The 18925-nt window shown below is 47.1% G+C and overlaps 1 protein-coding gene across 6 annotated transcripts in view; it reads right to left on the bottom strand.

Moving 5' to 3' along the window:
* PDPK1 (3-phosphoinositide dependent protein kinase 1) overlaps window positions 1-18925 on the bottom strand; it is a 73106-nt gene that overhangs the window by 15149 nt on the left and 39032 nt on the right. For all 6 annotated transcript variants that reach the window (XR_010377637.1, XM_064478362.1, XM_064478366.1 and 3 more), the window contains 5 exons: window positions 14954-15098; window positions 14105-14202; window positions 3843-3918; window positions 794-862; window positions 456-552 (listed from right to left, as the gene is read on the bottom strand). Coding sequence is in view for 5 of the 6 variants with exons in the window: in XM_064478362.1 (XP_064334432.1) it covers window positions 456-552; window positions 794-862; window positions 3843-3918; window positions 14105-14202; window positions 14954-15098 (485 nt within the window). In the remaining variant the exon portion in view is untranslated. The remainder of the gene's footprint in view (window positions 1-455; window positions 553-793; window positions 863-3842; window positions 3919-14104; window positions 14203-14953; window positions 15099-18925) is intronic.

The raw sequence follows: 18925 nt of genomic DNA, 5'->3' as shown, positions 1-18925 counted from the left end.
AGAGGCAGCACACTAGAACAGAAACAGACACTTCCTGGATAAATCAGTTTACCTTTGCTATATGTTACCTGGGTTGATCTCTAAAACCTTCATGTAGCTGACTCTAAAGCTGATAACCAGAGAGGCTGCTTAAGTAGGATTTACCACCACCTGGCACTGTAATACACCCAGTTGCTCCAGCGTCTGTTAACTTAAAATGCTATGTGTGTTGATGAGCAAATGCAAAATGACACAGTAACTTCTTATCTTACTGAGGTCAAGAATCAAGCACCTGGAACCTGAAAACGTCTTATAAGACTGAAGATATGAATCTACCTATAATCACTATCAACCCTAAAACGCCCTTTTATTAAGTTACAGGCACCTCCAAGGAAAGGCCCTCTGACCACAAGTTCAGAGGGACTCAGAGTATGGCTACTGGATCATCTTACCAGAAGAAAATTCAAAATATTTACCAGCAGTTTTTCCACAAGGTCTCTTGCCTTAGGAAAGAATTTTTCAGGAAAGTCATATTCCAACTTAATGATCTTCTGAAATATTAGATATTCATTTCTGTAAATAAGAAAAACCACCATTATGGGCAGTGTCACAGAAACCTCCCTGGTACAGAGCTGTATCTTTCCTGTGACAGTGGTCTCCCTCTGTCCCCTAAGAGCCACCACATTCACTAAAGAACTGTCATAAAAGTTCCCCCACCTTGGCCCAGCCCCCAGGACTGTCCCTCCCACTTCTCTGTCAGGCTGCTGTGAGGGGCTTGGAGGGGGTGGTGATTTGAGAAAGGGGGGTCTCTTACCCGGCTCGGAATGGTGGTAGGCCTGCCACAAGCTGGTATATAATGCATCCAAGAGCCCAAAGGTCTGAACTTTAAGGGAAGGGAAAGACAAAGAAGAATGACATTTGTAAAATCTCAGTGACAAGCAGTCACTTCCATCCTGTCTGTTCATACCACCCGTTTCAGCCTCAGATCTATTTCTCTCCTTTAAAACCAGGTCAGCGTGAGAGTGGAAACCTGCTCTGGGCCTCCCTGAGAGGCCTCCCTTTGAACCTGGGACTAGAGAATCTCACACACACACTGGAGGCACTGCTGGGCCAGGCTATGCACCTCCCTCACAGCTCTGTCACCTCCCTTGGGGGCAACCAAGGTCCTCACAGATGCAGTCTGGTCCTGAACAGGGAGCAGCGGCCACTCCTGACCACAGGAAACACTCTGACAGGAAAGCACCTTCTTCCAGTGCTGGAGCACAGGGCACTGAGAGGGCTGCCCCTGTCACTGGCAGGCTAGCACGGTTAAGGACAGTCTCAGAGTTTCTCACAATTCACTGTTTACCCCCAGGACACAGACACAAGCTCACGCATGCCAAGCAGCCAAATCACAGTCTGGAGGATGTGCACAAAGCAAGCTTTCTCTTTCCCTTCTCAGACTCACCCTCCTTTATAAACATTTTAATTATACATTTTAAAAGACACACACTACAGCTCTGAATTTCCCGAAGTCCTTTCCATAAACAGCTGGCAGGGACCCTGGAGGGGCTGCTCTCCTCACCACCCTCCTTCCCGCCCTGCTCCCGTTCATTCTCTCCCCTCAGTGCATCTCAAGAGTTCACAGCTGAAGATCTACTTTGCATATTTTATTTCCTCTGTAGGAAAATTTTTTTTGTATTTATTTTTGCATTCTATTCTCAGCTCAGCCTTATGAAAGCATCAAGATGCAATTCACCCTACATGGCCAGTTGCCTCTCCCAAAGCCCTAGATGTACATACGCTCTAGGTTGCTCAATACAGTCAGTTTCTGGAAGAGGCCACAGCCTGGCATTTTGGAAGATGAAATTGTAGGGTGTGGGCAAAGACAACAAGCCAGTGAGCATGCTGGGGGCCTTAGGTGAAGGCTCTGTCCTCGTACATGTACGGACAGCACCATAGGCCAGAGGCAGATGAAGCACTTGATGTGGGTTAAAAATGCAAGAAGTCAGATATCCGAGTCACAACACACAGTCGGAGTGAAGGGCATTTAAAAAATGAAGGTACATTCTACTCAACAGTCCTCATACTTGGTTATCTCTATCATTTAGTGTCATTAAAATGAGGAGCTACACAAGAAGAACGCTGACAGACAGGCAATGGCCTTTCGACATGGAAGTGGCCAGAGAGGAGGGGCAGGGCTGTGGGGTGGGGCTGCCTCTGCTGCTTTCATAGGGTCATCCCCAGGGAGTGGGACTGCAAGCAGGACCGGTTTGTCATACAATAAAAACTAAAAGGGGAAGCCAGTGAAACATCTCTGGAAAGTAGTATATACCAATGATTTTCTTAAATGCTGTTAAACAAAGTCATTCTACTTCTTGAAATTCTAACAGAGGCACTTGGGGCAGACTCTCCCATGGAACAGGCAGGAGCACTCTTCTTCCCCACAGCACAGGATCTGTTGCACACAAGAGGCACACTAGTTTAACTGTGCCAAATAATGCGAAATACTTCAACGTCCAACAATAAAGGAAAAGTTCAAAGAACTACAAAAAATCCGTATGCTGGAAACCCATACAGCTGTTAAAGATTTCTGTAAATAATTTTAGTGACATGGGGAAATGTCCATCATATTATCACAGGGGGCAGAATTCAAAACTGGTTATTCAGTATGACTGCAGTTGCATGAAGATTAGGTAAGCACATATAAAACACACACAAAAAAGTAGCTGGAAGCATATACCAAGTCATGATCTGCAACCTAAGTGGGTTGGAGACTGTGAGCGTTTTGGGTTTTTTAATTCTCTGTATTTTCTAAAAATTCTTTCTTTACCTTGAAAGGTACCATTTTTTGAACGAGGAAAAAAATTCTTAACTTCCTTAAAAAATAAATATCATGATTCAAAAAATTAACAGCATAAAAAGATATACAGGCTGTATCTCCCTCACTGCCCACCCCCAACAGATAACCAGTCCCCACTTCCTGCATGTCTGCCCAGAGCGCTGCAAAGGGCAGGCAGGGAGTCTGGGACCATGTGGCTGTCTGTCAAATCCAGGGATGGTGCCAGTAGGCTGAGCATCTGGCCCAGGGCAGAAGAATCCAAGGAAAAGCTTCAACCACAGAACCTGTCATCCCCAAACTCTGAAAGCCCAGTTTCTATTGCCACCTGTCTTCCATCTGCCTCATGCCCACTAGACAGCTCCCCAGACTCCTCCCAGCTTCTGGCCATTGGCGCCTCATTTTCTTTACCTCCACTTCCAACTGCCCTGCCACCAACCCTTCTCCATTCCCCAGCCCCCTGCACTTCTAATTTTCACAACTGAGGCCTCCACCCAGGCCCTCAAACCTGTGGCCACCACGAGGCCTACCTCTGGTAGTGCTGGCTGGGCCCCTGCTGAGAAACTAGCTCAGTCCTATCCCCTCCCACAGACACTGCCTTCTGGGCCTGTCCTGCACAATGCAGAGCACATGACACTGAACACCTGACCTGCAGCTGCTGCCACAGCCAGGCTGCCCAAATCGAAGGCAGTACCAGGGATCCCTCAGCTCCGGGACACAGCAGGAAGTCTCGTGCACATAATACAAACCTGTGGGCTACACTTCTCTCCCACTGAACAGTTAGCTGTTCCTAAAGGAACAAGAGCAAATCTCAAAGCATAAAGCAAAACTGCCCCAGAAAGTGTAAGTAGTGACAACAAAGTAGCACACAGGTTATCAAAGAAAAGATACTGGTTAAAAGACAAAATGCTAACTTCTTCCAAAATAGGCTTGGCTATGTAAAGGCCATGAAAGGTGCTGCTCTCTTTACTATTAATCTCACCTGGAAAAAAGCACCAGCTACTTGAGCAAAAAGAGAATTATGGATCAGATGAAAACAGGTTACCTTTTACAGGCCGATTTCTCTGTGAGCAGCTCTGGAGAAACATACTGGGCTGTTCCTACAAACGAGTTGGCCCTGGCTGATGGGAAGAGGGAAAAGGGAAAAGGTCAGGCTGAGACACAGAGCATTTTGCATCATGGACGTGGCACAGTTGGCGTTCACCTCTCAGGACGCCATGGTTTACATGGGCATAAACTGGTCACCTGGAATCGGCCTCACACTACCGAGAGTGGGACTTGGTCACGGCTTCCCCTTGCACCACCTGCTTGGACCCTCCCCTCCCAGGGTTGGCTCAAAGGTCACCTGCTCAGTGACACCTGCCCTGACTGCCTGGGCAGCCCCTCCTGAACCCCTGCCAGCCTCACATTCTCCTGGCACCTCTCAACTGCATACCTGCCATGCCCTCGCCCAGCATTCTGTCAGCTGGGAGCATCTGGAGGCTGCTGGACCTGTGGTGCTTAAGACAGCCCCAGGCACGCAGCAAGCACCCACTGAACACATGCAGAATGTGGGAACAGAACGGCTCTCCTTCAGGCTGCATGCAGGGGAGGGATACTCTATCTTCATAATAGCTCGGGAAGGTTAGGGGCTCTAAGGAAGTAAGACTCGGGTGCCCCAGTCAGCGAGCCCCCGCAACACTCCACCACCGACAGTGCTGGACTGCGCACGCAAGCTCACCAAGTTCGACTGCAGACTTGTAGGGTCAGGCAGCAGCCAAACCCTCTGGACCCACCCACCCCAGCAGAAAGGAGGCACTGACACCTGGGTCACCCTAGTAGGTCCTCAGGGGCTCATCAGTGGCCGGGCAGCCCTGACAGAGCAGCACGGCCGGCACAAGCCCGCCTGCCCCACCACACCACTCCTAACGCATCCCCTGTGGGGTGCCTTCCAGCATCGTGGACAGAACAGTTGCTTTCAGCCTTACCCATGACCAAAGGATACAGGATCAGGGGTCCCCGTGTGATGGCCGCCCACTATCTGAGGGCAAATCGCTTCTCCAAAGAGCATGTGAAGTGCTGTGTCACCTGAACCAGTTCCCCAGTGACTTCCGCGGCACTCACAGCAAACTGCCTCCCACGACCTTCCATGCCCGCACCACACAACCAGCATCTTGTAACGTACTCCAAATGGCCATCAGCAAGGCTCTAGTTCTGCTCAGACCGCCTTTCCCACCAACAGGAACCAGCACAGCAACCCAGAGCACATGGAAAACACAACACTAGGGTTTAACACCATTTTGCTCTGGACAAACAAGGCCCTTTTACCTGGCCTGGCCCTTCTACAAATCAACTGTCCTTTTTCTCAACATCTTTAACAACCTGGGCTAGAAATTATTTGTCTCTATGGGCAAGTTTTCCTGAACCAACTTGGAAAGTGCACCAGCTAAAATATTACACCAACACGCCTACCACGGAGAGGTCTCTGGCTCTTCAGGATCCCTTCTAAAATCAGGCTGCACTATAAAAACAGTAACAGGCCCCTGTAAAGGGTCCTGCCTATTTGTCCCACTGTCTCAACTCTGCTCAACTGGGCCCCTGGGGACATCTGGCAACATCTGGGGACATCTCAAACTGCCACAATGGGGACAGGAAGGGACTGTCACCTAGTGGGTAGGAGCTGGGGACGGAGCTAAGTATCCTGCAGGGCATCTGACAGTCCCAGAGCCAAGAACTCTCCAACCCCACGTGCCCTCAGGGGCTTAACTGAGGACCCTTGTGCAGCCCTCATGCAGCCTTACAGGGACAGGGCTCTCCACAGACACAAGCCCCTGCCCTCCAAAGACCCAGCCCTAAGCTCAGCAGAAGCAGCCTGCTCAGTTCTGAGATATTCTAAGATACTCTAGAGGAAAGAGACTTGGGGAAGGGAGAATGGCTGAAAGTTCCTTCCTTTGTCTTTCCTTCTCAAAGTCAATCACCCTGTTACACAAAATGTTCCAGTTTGGGGAAAGCTTACTTCCCTTCTTGCACTGATGGAAGGCTCAGTACTGTGCACCTCAGCTTGGGCCTGACTCAAATACCTTGACTGGGGTACAGCTGCTACCTGCAGTAAAACACCACAGACCCATGCTTTGTCTACAAAATTATTTACAGCATACAGCCATAAATAACATAATGCCTGAATTAAAGTGCAAAAGAAACCCAGGGCCCATGGCCACCCCAATTCAGCATGCAATGACCTGCTCTGAGACAGGCCCACTGGCCATGGTGACCATTATCTCCCCACCTGCCACCCCTGGGATGGGGAGCCAGCAGGGCTCCCCATGGGGGGACTTCCTGACTGCAGGTCCAACAGCTTCCAAAGGTAGATGTATAAAAAGCACAGACAAGGCCATGCTGCCTCTTGCCCCATTTGTTCCCAGATGCAGCCCCTGTCCTTCTCTGTGCCCCAAGTGACTCTGCATACTACAGCCCTGGAACCAGCAGGAGCCCCCCACCCGGGGGGAGTGCAGGAGAGAAATGGGGGTTATTCCTCATGGCTGTCCCCCATGCCATACCTCTCTCCCACCACCGTGACCCCCTCAGGTGCTGGTCCCTCCCACCTGCACCCTCTCCAGGGCTGAGAGGCTCACAGTCAGCTACAGGAATCCAGCTTCCTTAGGCTCAGCTGTCTGTAACTGGTCCCCTCAGTAAGCTACTCTCCTGTAGAGACTTCACGGCTGCATCTGCATCCTGCCAGGACCCTGATACTGCCAAGAACACTGAGGTGATTCATGAGAGGAAAAAAACAAACCAAGAGCCAAAACCAAATGAAACCATTCAACCACGCAATGAATCAAAGGAATGCTAATGAACACATGCTAGCCTATCAAATCAGCAAAGATAAAAAAGAAGGAAAATACACAAGTGTTGGCAAGGATTTCAGGAGGCAAACCTCACAGTGCTATGGTGGGAATGTGAAATGGTGTGGCTTTGGGGGAGCAGTTTTCCAATAAGCATCAAAAGCCACAGAAAAAAGGCCTGCCCTCAGACCCAGCAATTCCACTTCTGGCACCTGATCCTCCAGGAGGTCCTAGCACTGACAGCAGCACAACGTGGATCCTTTGAAGGCCAGGCCTGCACTTGATACTTTACCTGTTCAGTGTTTCTGTTCTTCATAATAATCGTGCATTGTTTCTCTGATTTATATTTCTTAAAGTGCTACACTTAAAAAGTTCTAAAAGTATATTATTATATGGAAAGATATGTACTACAGATAATTAAATAAGTAATTCAGGCTATCAAATAGTATGTAGAGGTATCTGTGCTTTTAAGTAGCTACATTATGCACAAAACAAAGTGTACAGGACACCCACCCCACCCACCCCCAGCATGGCTGGGCTTTAAAGAGCAAATCATGATGGCATTAGGACACTGTTGTTGTTAAAGCTTTCCAGGCCTGGGTCCCTTGTCCCCCATGACACCTGCTGCTTCCTCTTCCCCAGGAACTTATGCCCACTTTCTTAAAGGGGACTCCAAGTCCCTGAGGGTAAGAAAGTCACCCCCCTTGGAAAGGAGCTCTTTCGCTAGTCTAGAGATGAAGGACTCTGGAGTGCGGAAAAGAATGACTGTCCTCAGCATGATGTTCTAAATAACAAGGTCCAACAGAAGGTCTACTGATAGTAATTCTTAAGTAGTGGTGAGCATAAACAACATCTCAGGAATCTGTGACGACTGTGACAGGACATGAAAACAACTGTGATTTCTCCTAATGACACAGAGGTTTGTTGCCTACCTTCAGAACTGAAGGAAATACATGATTTCACTGTAAGGTTAGTGAAAACAAGTAATTTTCTACTCTCCAGCTTCACGAATGGCAGACTTCTATCTTGACACCAGGATAAGAGCCCCAGAGAGTGCATTAGAAAATCACAGAGATAGTGCAGTTACCTCTCCCAGAAGCTCTAAGATTAGCCAAACATCCAACTTCTCCAACTACTGGAAAATCAGGCCCAGAACCCACCATTGGCCAGCGCTGCCTCCTCCATGCCACTGACTCTTTCAGGAGGCCACAGGGTCAGCGTAAAGGAAAAGAAGGGTCTTGAGCTGGGCTGTTTCCACCTCCAAGTGGTTCAAAGAAACTGACCAGCATCCTGGACCATGGACCACTCTGGCCACCACACATCTGCAAGTCAGACTCTGAGGTGCCAGTGGGGAAGGAGGGACCTGAAATGCTCCTGAGGCCAGAAGACACCCACACTCTTTCAAAGCCTAAGGTGCAGACTGCCGATGTCTTGCCCATAAACCCACATGTGAAGCAGAGCAAACACAGTCCACAAAATGTGCTTTATGAGCTCAGGGACAGAGGACAAGCAAACTGAATCCAGAAACACAGAAAAAGGAGTATGCACTGTGACCCAGCAGGATTTATTACAGGAATGCAAGGGTGGTTCAGTACACAAAAACCAATCAATATATTACACTACATCATCAGAATAAAGGACAATAACCACATGACCTTCTCAACAGATGCAGAAAAAGCATCTGACAAAAATTCAACATTCCTTGATGATAAATTACAAAACAAACTATAAACAGAAGGGAACTTTCTCCACCCGATAAAGGCACCTCTGAAAAACCCACAACAAGCATCATACTCGATAGTGAAAGACTGAAAGCTTTCCCCTGAGATCATTAACAAGACAAGGATGTCTGCTCTTGCCACTTTCGTTCAACACTGTACGGGAGGTCCCAGCCAGGGCAATCAGGCAAGAAAAGGAAATAAAACGCAACCAGATTGGAAAGGAGGAAGTAAAACTCTCTCTAATCACGGATGACATGATCTTGTATTTAGAAAGTCCCCAGGAATCCACTAAGAAACTATTACAACTGATGAACAAGTTGCAGGATACAAGATCAGTATACCAAAAAAATCAACTGTATTTCTGTAAACTTGCAATGAACAATCCGAAAATGAAATTAAGAAGACAATTACATTTATAATAGCCTCAAAAATAAAATACTTAGGAATAAATTTAACAAAAGAAGTGCAAAGCTTATACACTGAAAAATTACCCCAAAAATGTTAAAAGAAATTGCAGAAGATCTAAATCAACAGAATGATATCCTATGCTGAAGGATCAGAAGACTTAAAATTGTCAAGATGGCAATACTCCCCAAACTGATCTATTCATTCAACACAATCCCTGTCCAAATCCCTATTGGTTTTGACTTAGTACAATGTTTTCAAGGTTCACCTATGTTGTAGCATGTATCAGAACTTCGTTCCTGTTTAAGGCTGAATAATATTTCACCGTATGGATAGACCACATTGTGTTTATCCATTCATCAGTTGATGGACATTTGAGTCATTTCCACTACATTTGTTTTCTTTCTTTTTCTTTCTTTTTCTTTTTTTTAATTGAAGTATAGTCAATTTACCATGCTGTGTAATTTCTGACATACAGCATAAAGTTTCAGTCATACATATACATTCATATATTCGTTTTCATACTTCATTTGTTTTCAACTCTCTAGGATATATACCTAGAAGCCGAATTGCTGATTATAAGGTAACTATGCTTAACCTTTTCAGGAACTGTCAGACTTTTCCAAAGCAGCCACATCATTTGACATTCCCACCTGCAGAGTATGAGGGCTTTAACTTCTCCACATTCTTAGTAATGCTCGTTATTGTCTGTCTTTCTGATCACAGCCATCCTAGTAGGTGTGGTGTCTCACTGTGGTTTTGACTTGCATTTCCCTAATGATATTAAGCATCTTTTCAGGTGTTTACTGGCCATTTATCTTCTTTGGAGAAATATCTATTCAGACCTTTGTCCATTAAAAATATTGTTGTTGTTGTTGTTGTTGTTGTTGTTATGAGTTCCTTTTATATTCTTGATATAAGTCCCTTATCAGATACATGATCTGAAAATATTTTTTCCTATTCAATCCCATGGGCTGTCTTTTCATTTTCTTAATGGTAAATCACAGCACAAAAGTTTTAAAACTTGTTCTCTTGCTTGTACTTTTGGTCTTGTATCTAAGACACCATGGCCTAACCCAAGGTCATGAAGATTTACTCCTATGCTTTCTTCCAAGAGTGTAAGAATTTCAGGTCCTATATTCAGATCTCCGATCTATCCAAGTTAACTTCTGTGTACAGCATGAGGTGGGGTAATAGTGTTTTTGATGAATTGGTCATCACTGGAGGAGATGCTTTTCAAAAGCGGCAAATAAAGGGGGAAAGAAGCAAGTATTTATCCTGTTTTTCCTCCACAATTGATACCACTAATAACCAAATAGTGGCTAAGGGAAAGTTTCTCTTTAAAAGAATTCCAGCTCAAGAATGAGAGAACTGGACTATGATTATTCTGCATCCTCTAATGAATTAATGGATCTAGGCCATTACAGCTATAAAGGGCTGTTGACATCACAGAGGAAGAGATGACTCGATGTTACATACTTCCTAATGAAGAACACACCACACACACCAGTCTTTGGTGTGAAAGGAATGAACCTATATGATCAACCCAACATACCCAACTCATAATTTTCAAGACATACAGAGGGGAGAGGAGCATGTTACATGACTCCACAGAGATGCAAGAGGAAAATAAAGATGAAGAGGAAGCTATAAATTAAAAGAAATTTAAGAGACAAATTAGCTAAGCTCAGTGTGGGAACTTTGAATCCTGATTCAAGTAAACAACAACCAAAGAATTATGATGACTGAAAATTTAACACTGAATATTTTGAGATATTAAGCAATTACTGTCAGTTTTTCATACATAAAAACAGTATGGTATTATGGGTTTTTTTTTTTAAAGCAGCTTTATATTTCAGTGATAAATGCTAAAATATTTACAGGGAAAACAAATCGATGATGGCAGAAATCAGGTCTCAAGAATGGTTTGAATTTTTACAAAAAGCAGGTACTCTGTGTTTTAAAAACAACAAGGGTGTGGGTATAGCTCAAGAGGTTAGAGTGCATGCTTACCATACACAAGGTCCTGAGTTCAATCCCTAGTACTTCCTCTAAAAATAAATAAATAAACAAACCTAACTACCCACTCCACTCTCCAAAAAAAATTAAAAACAACAATACTCCATGCATCACAGCTATGACTAAACAAACACCAGCACTGGAGAGACCAAATTAAACTGTTTGTCGATACTAAGAGTTGTGTTTAGTGCGGTAAGTACAGGGGGCAAGTGGTACTGCACTTGCTAGAGTGGTGGCATGTGAGAGGCTGTGAGAGGGTCTGAGAGTCCACGGCACACCAGGATGTGGTCCGCACTGGCCTGAGGGTCTGGACAATGGCCGTCCACAGAGGGGCACTGCACAGGTGCAGATGGAGTGATAGAGTGATTCTGGCTATGAAAACTTCATGCTCTGCCCCTCTCTAGCAGTGCCCCATCCCACACCTGCTGACCCTCCCCTCCTATGTGTGGTGAGTGGAGCCCCCACACCTGACTATATACGAGAAGGCCAGACACAAACCCCAAGTCTGAACCTCGGGGGCACCCTGAGCTCCCCAAGCCTCCTGCAAAGAGGGCAAAGGCCAGGGACACAGCCACAGGTGAGGGGCTTACTCTGTGATTACGCTGCCCTCACCAGTAGCTCTGCAGGACCCTTGTGCAAGGCCTGAAGTCCTAAGTCCTCTGTGCCACAGTCTTCATCAACCCTCATGCCCTCAACAGCTGGCCTGCTATCTCACCCCTGCCCCTAACAACCTGAGGGGGCCACTTCGAAGCAACAGGCAGCAGCGATAGAGAGAGGCGGGGCTCACCCCTTCCAGAAGCGACCCACTGGGATGAGGTCTGTGAAGACAGACAGGCTGCCTCTCACTAGGAGGAGGGCAAACATGCTCACTGCACAGCTAAGGAACCTGGGCCTCATTCCCATCAACACTTTCCTCCTGGAAGCTTTAAGATGTTTTGAGGAAATGATCTCTGCACAAAAGTTTAAAAAAGTAATGCAGGAATAAATTCTAAGATTCTAAACTACTTCATACAGAAAATGAAAGTCACCAAAATTATTCATTCAGTTAATTATACATGTTTTTTCCGCCTCCAAGAAGGGGGAAAAAAAGCCAACTTATCTGTATATTTATGTAATTCTCCATGGTTTACTATGTACAGACTTTTTAAGCTCTTGCTTTCAGAAAGATTTTAAAAAGCAGGTTTAGTTCACTATTCCACTAATGCATTTAAATTACTATATACGTATATATGTGTGTGTGTGTGTGTGTGTGTATATATATATATATATATATATATATTTTTTTTTTTTTAATGGCTACAAGGCAACAGGGCTAGCCTGTGCCAAATATCAGATCTGAAGGAAATCTGTGCGAAGAAAAAAGGACCATTAAGACGCTGCCCACAGCTGACAGGCAGATGGTGGCTTCTCTCAGTAGGAAGTCACACGATGCCCAGCAGCCTAACAAGAACATTCAGGAACACAGTGCTTCCTGTTCGGCTCACCTCCATCATGGACAATGCTTTGGTTATGAGTTATACCATGTCCATAAAAACATGACTACTGGTCAATAAAATGTTACTACACAAGAGGAAGGAGTCAAATAGATCAAAGTTTGGGGCATCTCACAGGTGCCAGGAGGACTTTCTGGGGCTTGGGAAGTGCACCTGGAGCCCAGGTAGGAAGGACAAAACAAAGGCAGGCAAGTGTCACCAGGACTAAGCCTCACTGAGAAATAACTGGAGCACCTTCCTTGATTGCAAGTTCTGTTTCAGCCCCAAAAGGGTGGCGCTTTTAAGATTCTCAGAGAAGCTCTCAAATCCAAGATGCCATCTTGGTGACTCAATGAGTGTCTGTGCAGAGATTAAAGCACTAACTGATAGAATCTTGACAAGAAACCTCAGGTTAAAACCACAGGGCTACAGAAAGGCCTAGAAAGGAAAGACCAGGCATCTAGGCACCCTGCGGAAGGGAACCCATGGAGGTGCAGCCTGGCATCTCCCAGAAGCATGTTCAAGTCTGCCCATCGTGGCCAGCAGGAACAAACCCCAGGTGTTAGCTCCACAACTGTCTGATGTACTGCTGCTAAACAGGCCCCAGTTCAAGGCCGAGGCAAAGAAGGTCAGCCCCGCCAAGCTAGACGGCTCTTCTGAAAGGCCGAGCTCCTCCTGCCACTGCCCTGTGCTCACAGTTCCCCTTTTCCACATGAGAGCAGCTTCAGCAAAGTAGGTGTTTCTGTCTGAATCTTTCTTCCACCAAGAAGCCCATCGTGTCCATTCCCCCAGCACTCTTCATCAAGGTCCTTCTCTCACAGGTAGCTATAAGCCCTGAGAGAGGTGCATGCCCTGCATGGAGGTTCCTACAACAGCCTCCCAGGTCAGAGTAGCTCTGACGGTCACACTTGACCCTACACCCAAGGTTCATTTTCAAGGTCACTTATTAATTCACACAGTGGCCTTTGGCTTCCCCCAAACCTCACCATAAAGGGCTTTATCTTCTCTCTAGCCCGACACTTCAAAACAGGTTTCAGATGTTAAATTGCCATTCTTTATATCCCCAGAGTTTATGATTTCTATCCAACAAACACCTGAAAGGCAGCAGGACGCCCCCCATAACTGCCCCCATGGCCGAGACACCCCAGCTAGCTAAGACAATCAGGGCACTCTTCCAGCCCAAGTGGACTATCAGCAACTTCTCCTCAGGTAGTAGAGCTGTCACAATACATAATCTAGTTGGGATAACCCAAGAGGAACAGTGATGAGGGGGTTTGCAATTATAAACATGCACCTGACCAGCAGGTAAAAATCAGCCCCCACTCATCCTGCGCTCTCACTAAAATCGGCATGCCTGGGCCACCACTGACAGTGGCACACAGGAGACAGGCAGGCGGTGGGCACTAAGACACAGGGACAGTCTCCCCACCACCCTCACCACATAGAACTCACAGTGCCAACAGGAAAAGCTGGGAGCTGACTGCACTGACCCCACACCCCTGCATGGAACACCAAGAACAAATGTGGCATCCCAGCATCTTCTAGGAAGATGATCAGAGAGGGTGAGCCACAGTGGGCACCAGGGTTCTGCAACAACATGCAGAAAGCCCCTGGAGACCTAGCACCTCTCAAGGCCAGGAGGACCAACCACAGGCAGCCTAGAAAGCCCTCTCCCTACACCCACTAACCCAGGCACACACTGCCCAGGCCCCCAGCAAGAGCCGGGGGAAGGCAGGAGCTTCCCCAGTGAAAAGTCAAGCATCTATTTTACAGTAACAAAGGTATTACAAATAACCGTGATTAATGATGAGTACAGTGCAATTCAACACATTTCTAAGAAGTACTTCTGGAAATAAAGCACTCACACACCTTGTTTACTCTCTGGGGATAATACTTTTGCTGTTCCAAAATCTGTAATCTGGATGTGCATATCTTCATTTAACAAAATGTTCTCTGGTTTCAGGTCCCTGTGAAAGCAGATTTTTTTACATTTGAGATGAAATATTTAAAACAGTAACGCTACTACATACTCTAAATTTTGCTGAAAACAAAATGAACTGATTAATACCTGTAATCTTTACACACTAACAACCAAAAACTCAAGTCTAAATTAGTACTGAACAAATATCAACTGCATATAGTGAGGACATTCGAATGACATCATTTCATAACTCCAGCTATCATTTTAATAAATTTTTAACTTAAGTATAATCTATCACTTTTAACCCATAAAGAACCTTTAAACCTTCAGTGGTAATTATTTCACAATAAATGTAAATCTAACCATTATGCTGTACACTTTAGACTTAGGCAGGTTATAATTTCTCAAAACCAGGGAGAAGAGAATAAAATGGTAAATTTTATGTTATGTGTATTTTACCACTAAAAAAAAATCAGTAAGGGGGGAATAAAAGCTTATAAGAACACTTTCAATTTGACTTTGCCTGAAAATGATAGAAAATGAGACTAGAAATAAGTACATACAGAAGCTACAAGTGACAAAATAAAAGCACCAGTCAAGATGGCTAAGAGAATTGTTAGCCTGGCAAAAAAAGACATCTGGCCAATTTCATCTGATATTTAAAGGTCCACTAGTCTCTCAACATCAGGGTGATGTGAACTCTTCTTAATTCTCACAACGAGGCATCCCACCCTCCACAAGAGATCAGAACTGACCCCCAGGCCTGCAAGCAAAGCCTGCAGGCCCCTGGCTTGTACCTGTGAATGATGCCCTTGCCATGCAAGTACTCTAGGGCGGACACCATCTCGGCTGTGTAAAATCGCGTGCATGTCTCATCGAATGAACCAATTTTGCGAATGTATTTAAGAAGTTCTCCATTTTTGGCATAACTAAGGCCAAAATCTAAATATTGCATAGTTAAGGAATAGAGCAAAAATCATTCTTTTGAACTAAACAGCCCAGTAGCAATTTTGTGAATTAATGAAAACTGAAGGTATCTGTGGCCCAAGACAGCCGTCCCTCTTAGAGCCAGACCCTGTCATAGTCAGGTCAGTGGTCACTGGGTCTGGTGGGAATCCCTTGCCCTGGCTCCAGAACAGGACCCCAGCATAGGTTTCTCACCAAAAACACAGTTAACACATGACTCTCAGGCCAAATGCCCATTCTGGACCCCACCATCCCCAGAAGACACCTGCAGGCTCAGTGAAGGGAAGCCAGCAGAGATGGTGGGCAGGGCCTGTGGTCAGGAACATCCTAACACAGCGTCCGAACCTGCACCAACCACGTTCCATGTGCCATACAGAGGGTCAATTCACATAATGGTTTTCTCAAATGAACGCTCCTTTCCAAGTATAAAGTGACAAGTTTTGTAAGAGGATTTAATCTATTTATTGGGCCCTCACTAGGGAGAGACTCGAAGAACGCAGACACCTTCCTCTCAGACATCACTGCCGTGCAATCTGTCTCGTTTTTATTCTCCTTCCAAAGAGGATTAAAGGCTGGAACAATAAATGGATCCCATTAACTGCTTCCTCCTGGAAGCACCAAACATCTGTGCCTCTTACTGGGAATCTACAGGTGCTTCTCCACTCCCTGGCAGCCAGGGACACGGTGACTCAAGTCCTTACCCACCCTGAACAGGGCTCCAAGGGGTAAGGGGTGACCTGCGCTCAGGGTGTTCAATCTGGCTTCTGTTTGCCAAGACAACACCATCTCCCACTGAGGAAGGAGCCTGAAGCTGCAGAGCGGTGAAGACAAGCCCAGGAGCAAAAAGACTGGCAACCAAAGCTGCTTAAACCTGCCTCTGATCCAGCCCCACCTGGGACACCTAAGCCCTCCCAACTAGAACAACATTTAACAAGAATCAGAAGCAAAAATCCAACCTTACTTCTAAGGAATGCAAAGGGTCTCAGCCAGGGCCCCTTCCCTCCTAGGGGAAAGCTGATGTCTGTGATCTCCTCACCAGTGGCCTACAGACTCCAGTCCCCCCAACCCCAAGCAGAAGCTCGGCGCTGCCTGGGCAGGTGGCCCACCTGGACCTGGACTAGCCACGAAACCTCACCACTTAGGTGTGCCGTCTCCCAGGAACCAGCAGCTCATGTGAGAGGTTCAGCCACCACAGCCACAGCCACAGGGCCTCTTCCGGCTTCACAGGTTTTGCCCCTTAACTGACCACCCCCTTAGTTCCTGTTTCCTGTATGAGGAACATTTCTAGTTCTCTGCTCAGCTGTGGAGCTAAGTGACAGGTTTTGAATGTGACAGATGTTGAGGATCATGGCTCCAAACCAGTGTTCTCTCTGACCACATGTTCATCACCCCCTAGAAATACTCTCTCAGACCTCGTTGGTCCATTTCACATTCTAGAATGTTTCTACCTCCCTCAGCACAGCCAATGCTCAAGGGCAGTGAGAGGAGGCTATTATCCCACAGGAGTGGGTGAATTCCTGGGATGATGAACACAGATCAGACCAACTGCAGAGCCTGAGGGCCTGGTGAACCCAATGTCTGCACTTTGCAGAGGAACCCAGCCGAGAGAAGTTAAGCAACTGACCCAAGGTCACAAAGCCAAGGAGGGACAGGACTGGAGCCCAGTCACCTGAGGCCTAGTGCTCTGCTCCTGTCCCCTAGTTGCAAGAGAGGACATACAAGAGGGAATAGGTGAGGGTGGAGGAAGAAGGCAGGCTAGCTGAGCAAGAGCCTCTGAAACCCCTCAGCCTTCATCCTTTCTGGAAAGAAAGGCACCCAGGCTATCTGGCTCCAGTGCTCAGCCCTGCACTGCACCTGCAGAGGGAGGGAAGGAGGGCTTGTGTTTGGCCGCTTCTCTGAGTTTAGCCCCTCTCCTGGGAGTAGGGGCTAAGTCTGGTCAAGCTGAACCTCCAAAGAGCAAAGAGGCTGCCAGTGCCCAGGAGGCCCCTCATGGATCCACCTACCTGTTTAAAGGCTGCTGCGGGGATGTCGCCAGGCCCTGCCTCACCTGTCCTAAGGGTGGGTTTATCCCTGCAGTCACTGGAGAAGCTGTTCCCCCTTCTCCTCAATGTATAATTATGGCTAAAGGGAGGATGGTGTGCATACTAGGGCTTTCCTCAGGCAGAGTGTTTCCTTTTCTTTATCTTTCAACACAACATATGCTACTAAGGATTTCCAGTGGGGCTGAAGTCCCCAGGTCTCACTCATTTCAGAGGTAACTGAGGCCTCACAACCTTCACAGGCTTTCAAATTTGCCTTAAAAGGTCAAAAGCAACAGATACCGTTGGCCAAAGACCTAGAGTGCCCTCCATCTGCACTACCCTGGCCAGTCCCATCTGAAATTAAACAGCAAGCTTATCCATCCAGCCTCTGAGTGCCTGATCCTACTGCACATGACCTTGGGAGAAGACGAAGTCAAAAGAGTGCGATCTGCTGGAATGCAACAAGATGCACTCTCCCATGGGCCCTGTAGGAAGGCTGGGCTTGGGCCTCCAGAGAATCTGGCAGTGGGAGAGCCCCACAGGCTCAAATAGGAGCACAGTCACGTGGGTCCCAGGGAGCACGAGGAGTGAGGTGTCAAGGTGGCCTCAGAGATGAGATTCAGACCAGAGATGAGGGTCCCCTTTAATGCCCTCGGGAGACCACTGATGGCTGCCACATGAGCAGTTACAGCAGACATGTGGGGACAAGGGGTGATGCTGAAGCCAGGTGGAGAGGCAAACCTTCTACAACACCTGAAACAAACCAACAAAGAACCTGCCTCACTGCCCCACATGCCTTTGGCTACCAGACCACTTTACTGTTCCCCTTTTCAGAGAAACCACTGGGAAAACCTGCTCTATCTGTGGTCTGCACTTCCTCACCTCTATGCCTTCCACTGCACCCCCAATCTGCCACTGTCAACAACAACGTGCATGGGAGCCAATCCACAGGCCAGGCCCAGGCACCAGGTAACTGACCACCTGGCACTACTGGGCCAGGCAGCCAGCACCCTCCACTAAAATCCATCTGGCCCCTGGGTCTATGTCCTCTCCACTCACTGGAACTCTTCCCTGCTGAGCACCCTCTGGTCCACTTACATCCCCCACCACCACCAATTTGTACACCAACCTGACTCCTCTCGGGCTCTGTGTGCAGGCACCTAGTCGCCCACTCAGCCCTCGAAAAGCAAGCACCAACGGATGTGTTAATTCCAGCACCACTGTGCACCCAGGCCCTGAGGACCCACATCCAGAAGTCACCTTGGCTCCATCTTCCCAGCTCACTTACAAGAGCCTTCCCTGCAGCAGCAGCCTGAGTAAGAGCAAACGGCCGCCCTGCTCAAGACCCTCCTGGACTCCCTGCCACACTGAGAAGGAAATCCAAAATTCTTGAATAGAATTCCAAGGCCCAAGGAGCTGGCCTCTGTTCAGACTTCCTGCCTCACCCACACATATGCACACCTGCCCCTGCTCCGTCGAGGTCTCTGGGACGTCATTCCCTCAGACCACTGAACTAAAACAGCAGCCCCAACACTCCCACTCAGCCTGACTACCCTTGCTCCTTCGGAGTCTATTATACAGACATCCATCATCTGTGTATATCTAACTCCTCAACAGATGTGTGAGCCTTGCGAGGACAGAACCTCACCTTATTTACCAGAATACTCTCATCACCTGGCACTCACCGAGGACTCCTCAATAAACAAAAGAACACATTCAACTGACAGGTGAAGGAGCCAGAAATGTGTTAAAGAGGGAACAGGACAGAGCAAAGTTTTAATC

The sequence above is a fragment of the Camelus dromedarius genome, chromosome 24 (assembly GCF_036321535.1).
Source record: "Camelus dromedarius isolate mCamDro1 chromosome 24, mCamDro1.pat, whole genome shotgun sequence".
NCBI classification, from domain to species: domain Eukaryota; kingdom Metazoa; phylum Chordata; class Mammalia; order Artiodactyla; family Camelidae; genus Camelus; species Camelus dromedarius.
The sequence above is the reverse complement of the archived record's forward strand: the minus strand, read 5'-3'. Positions and strand labels throughout refer to the sequence as shown.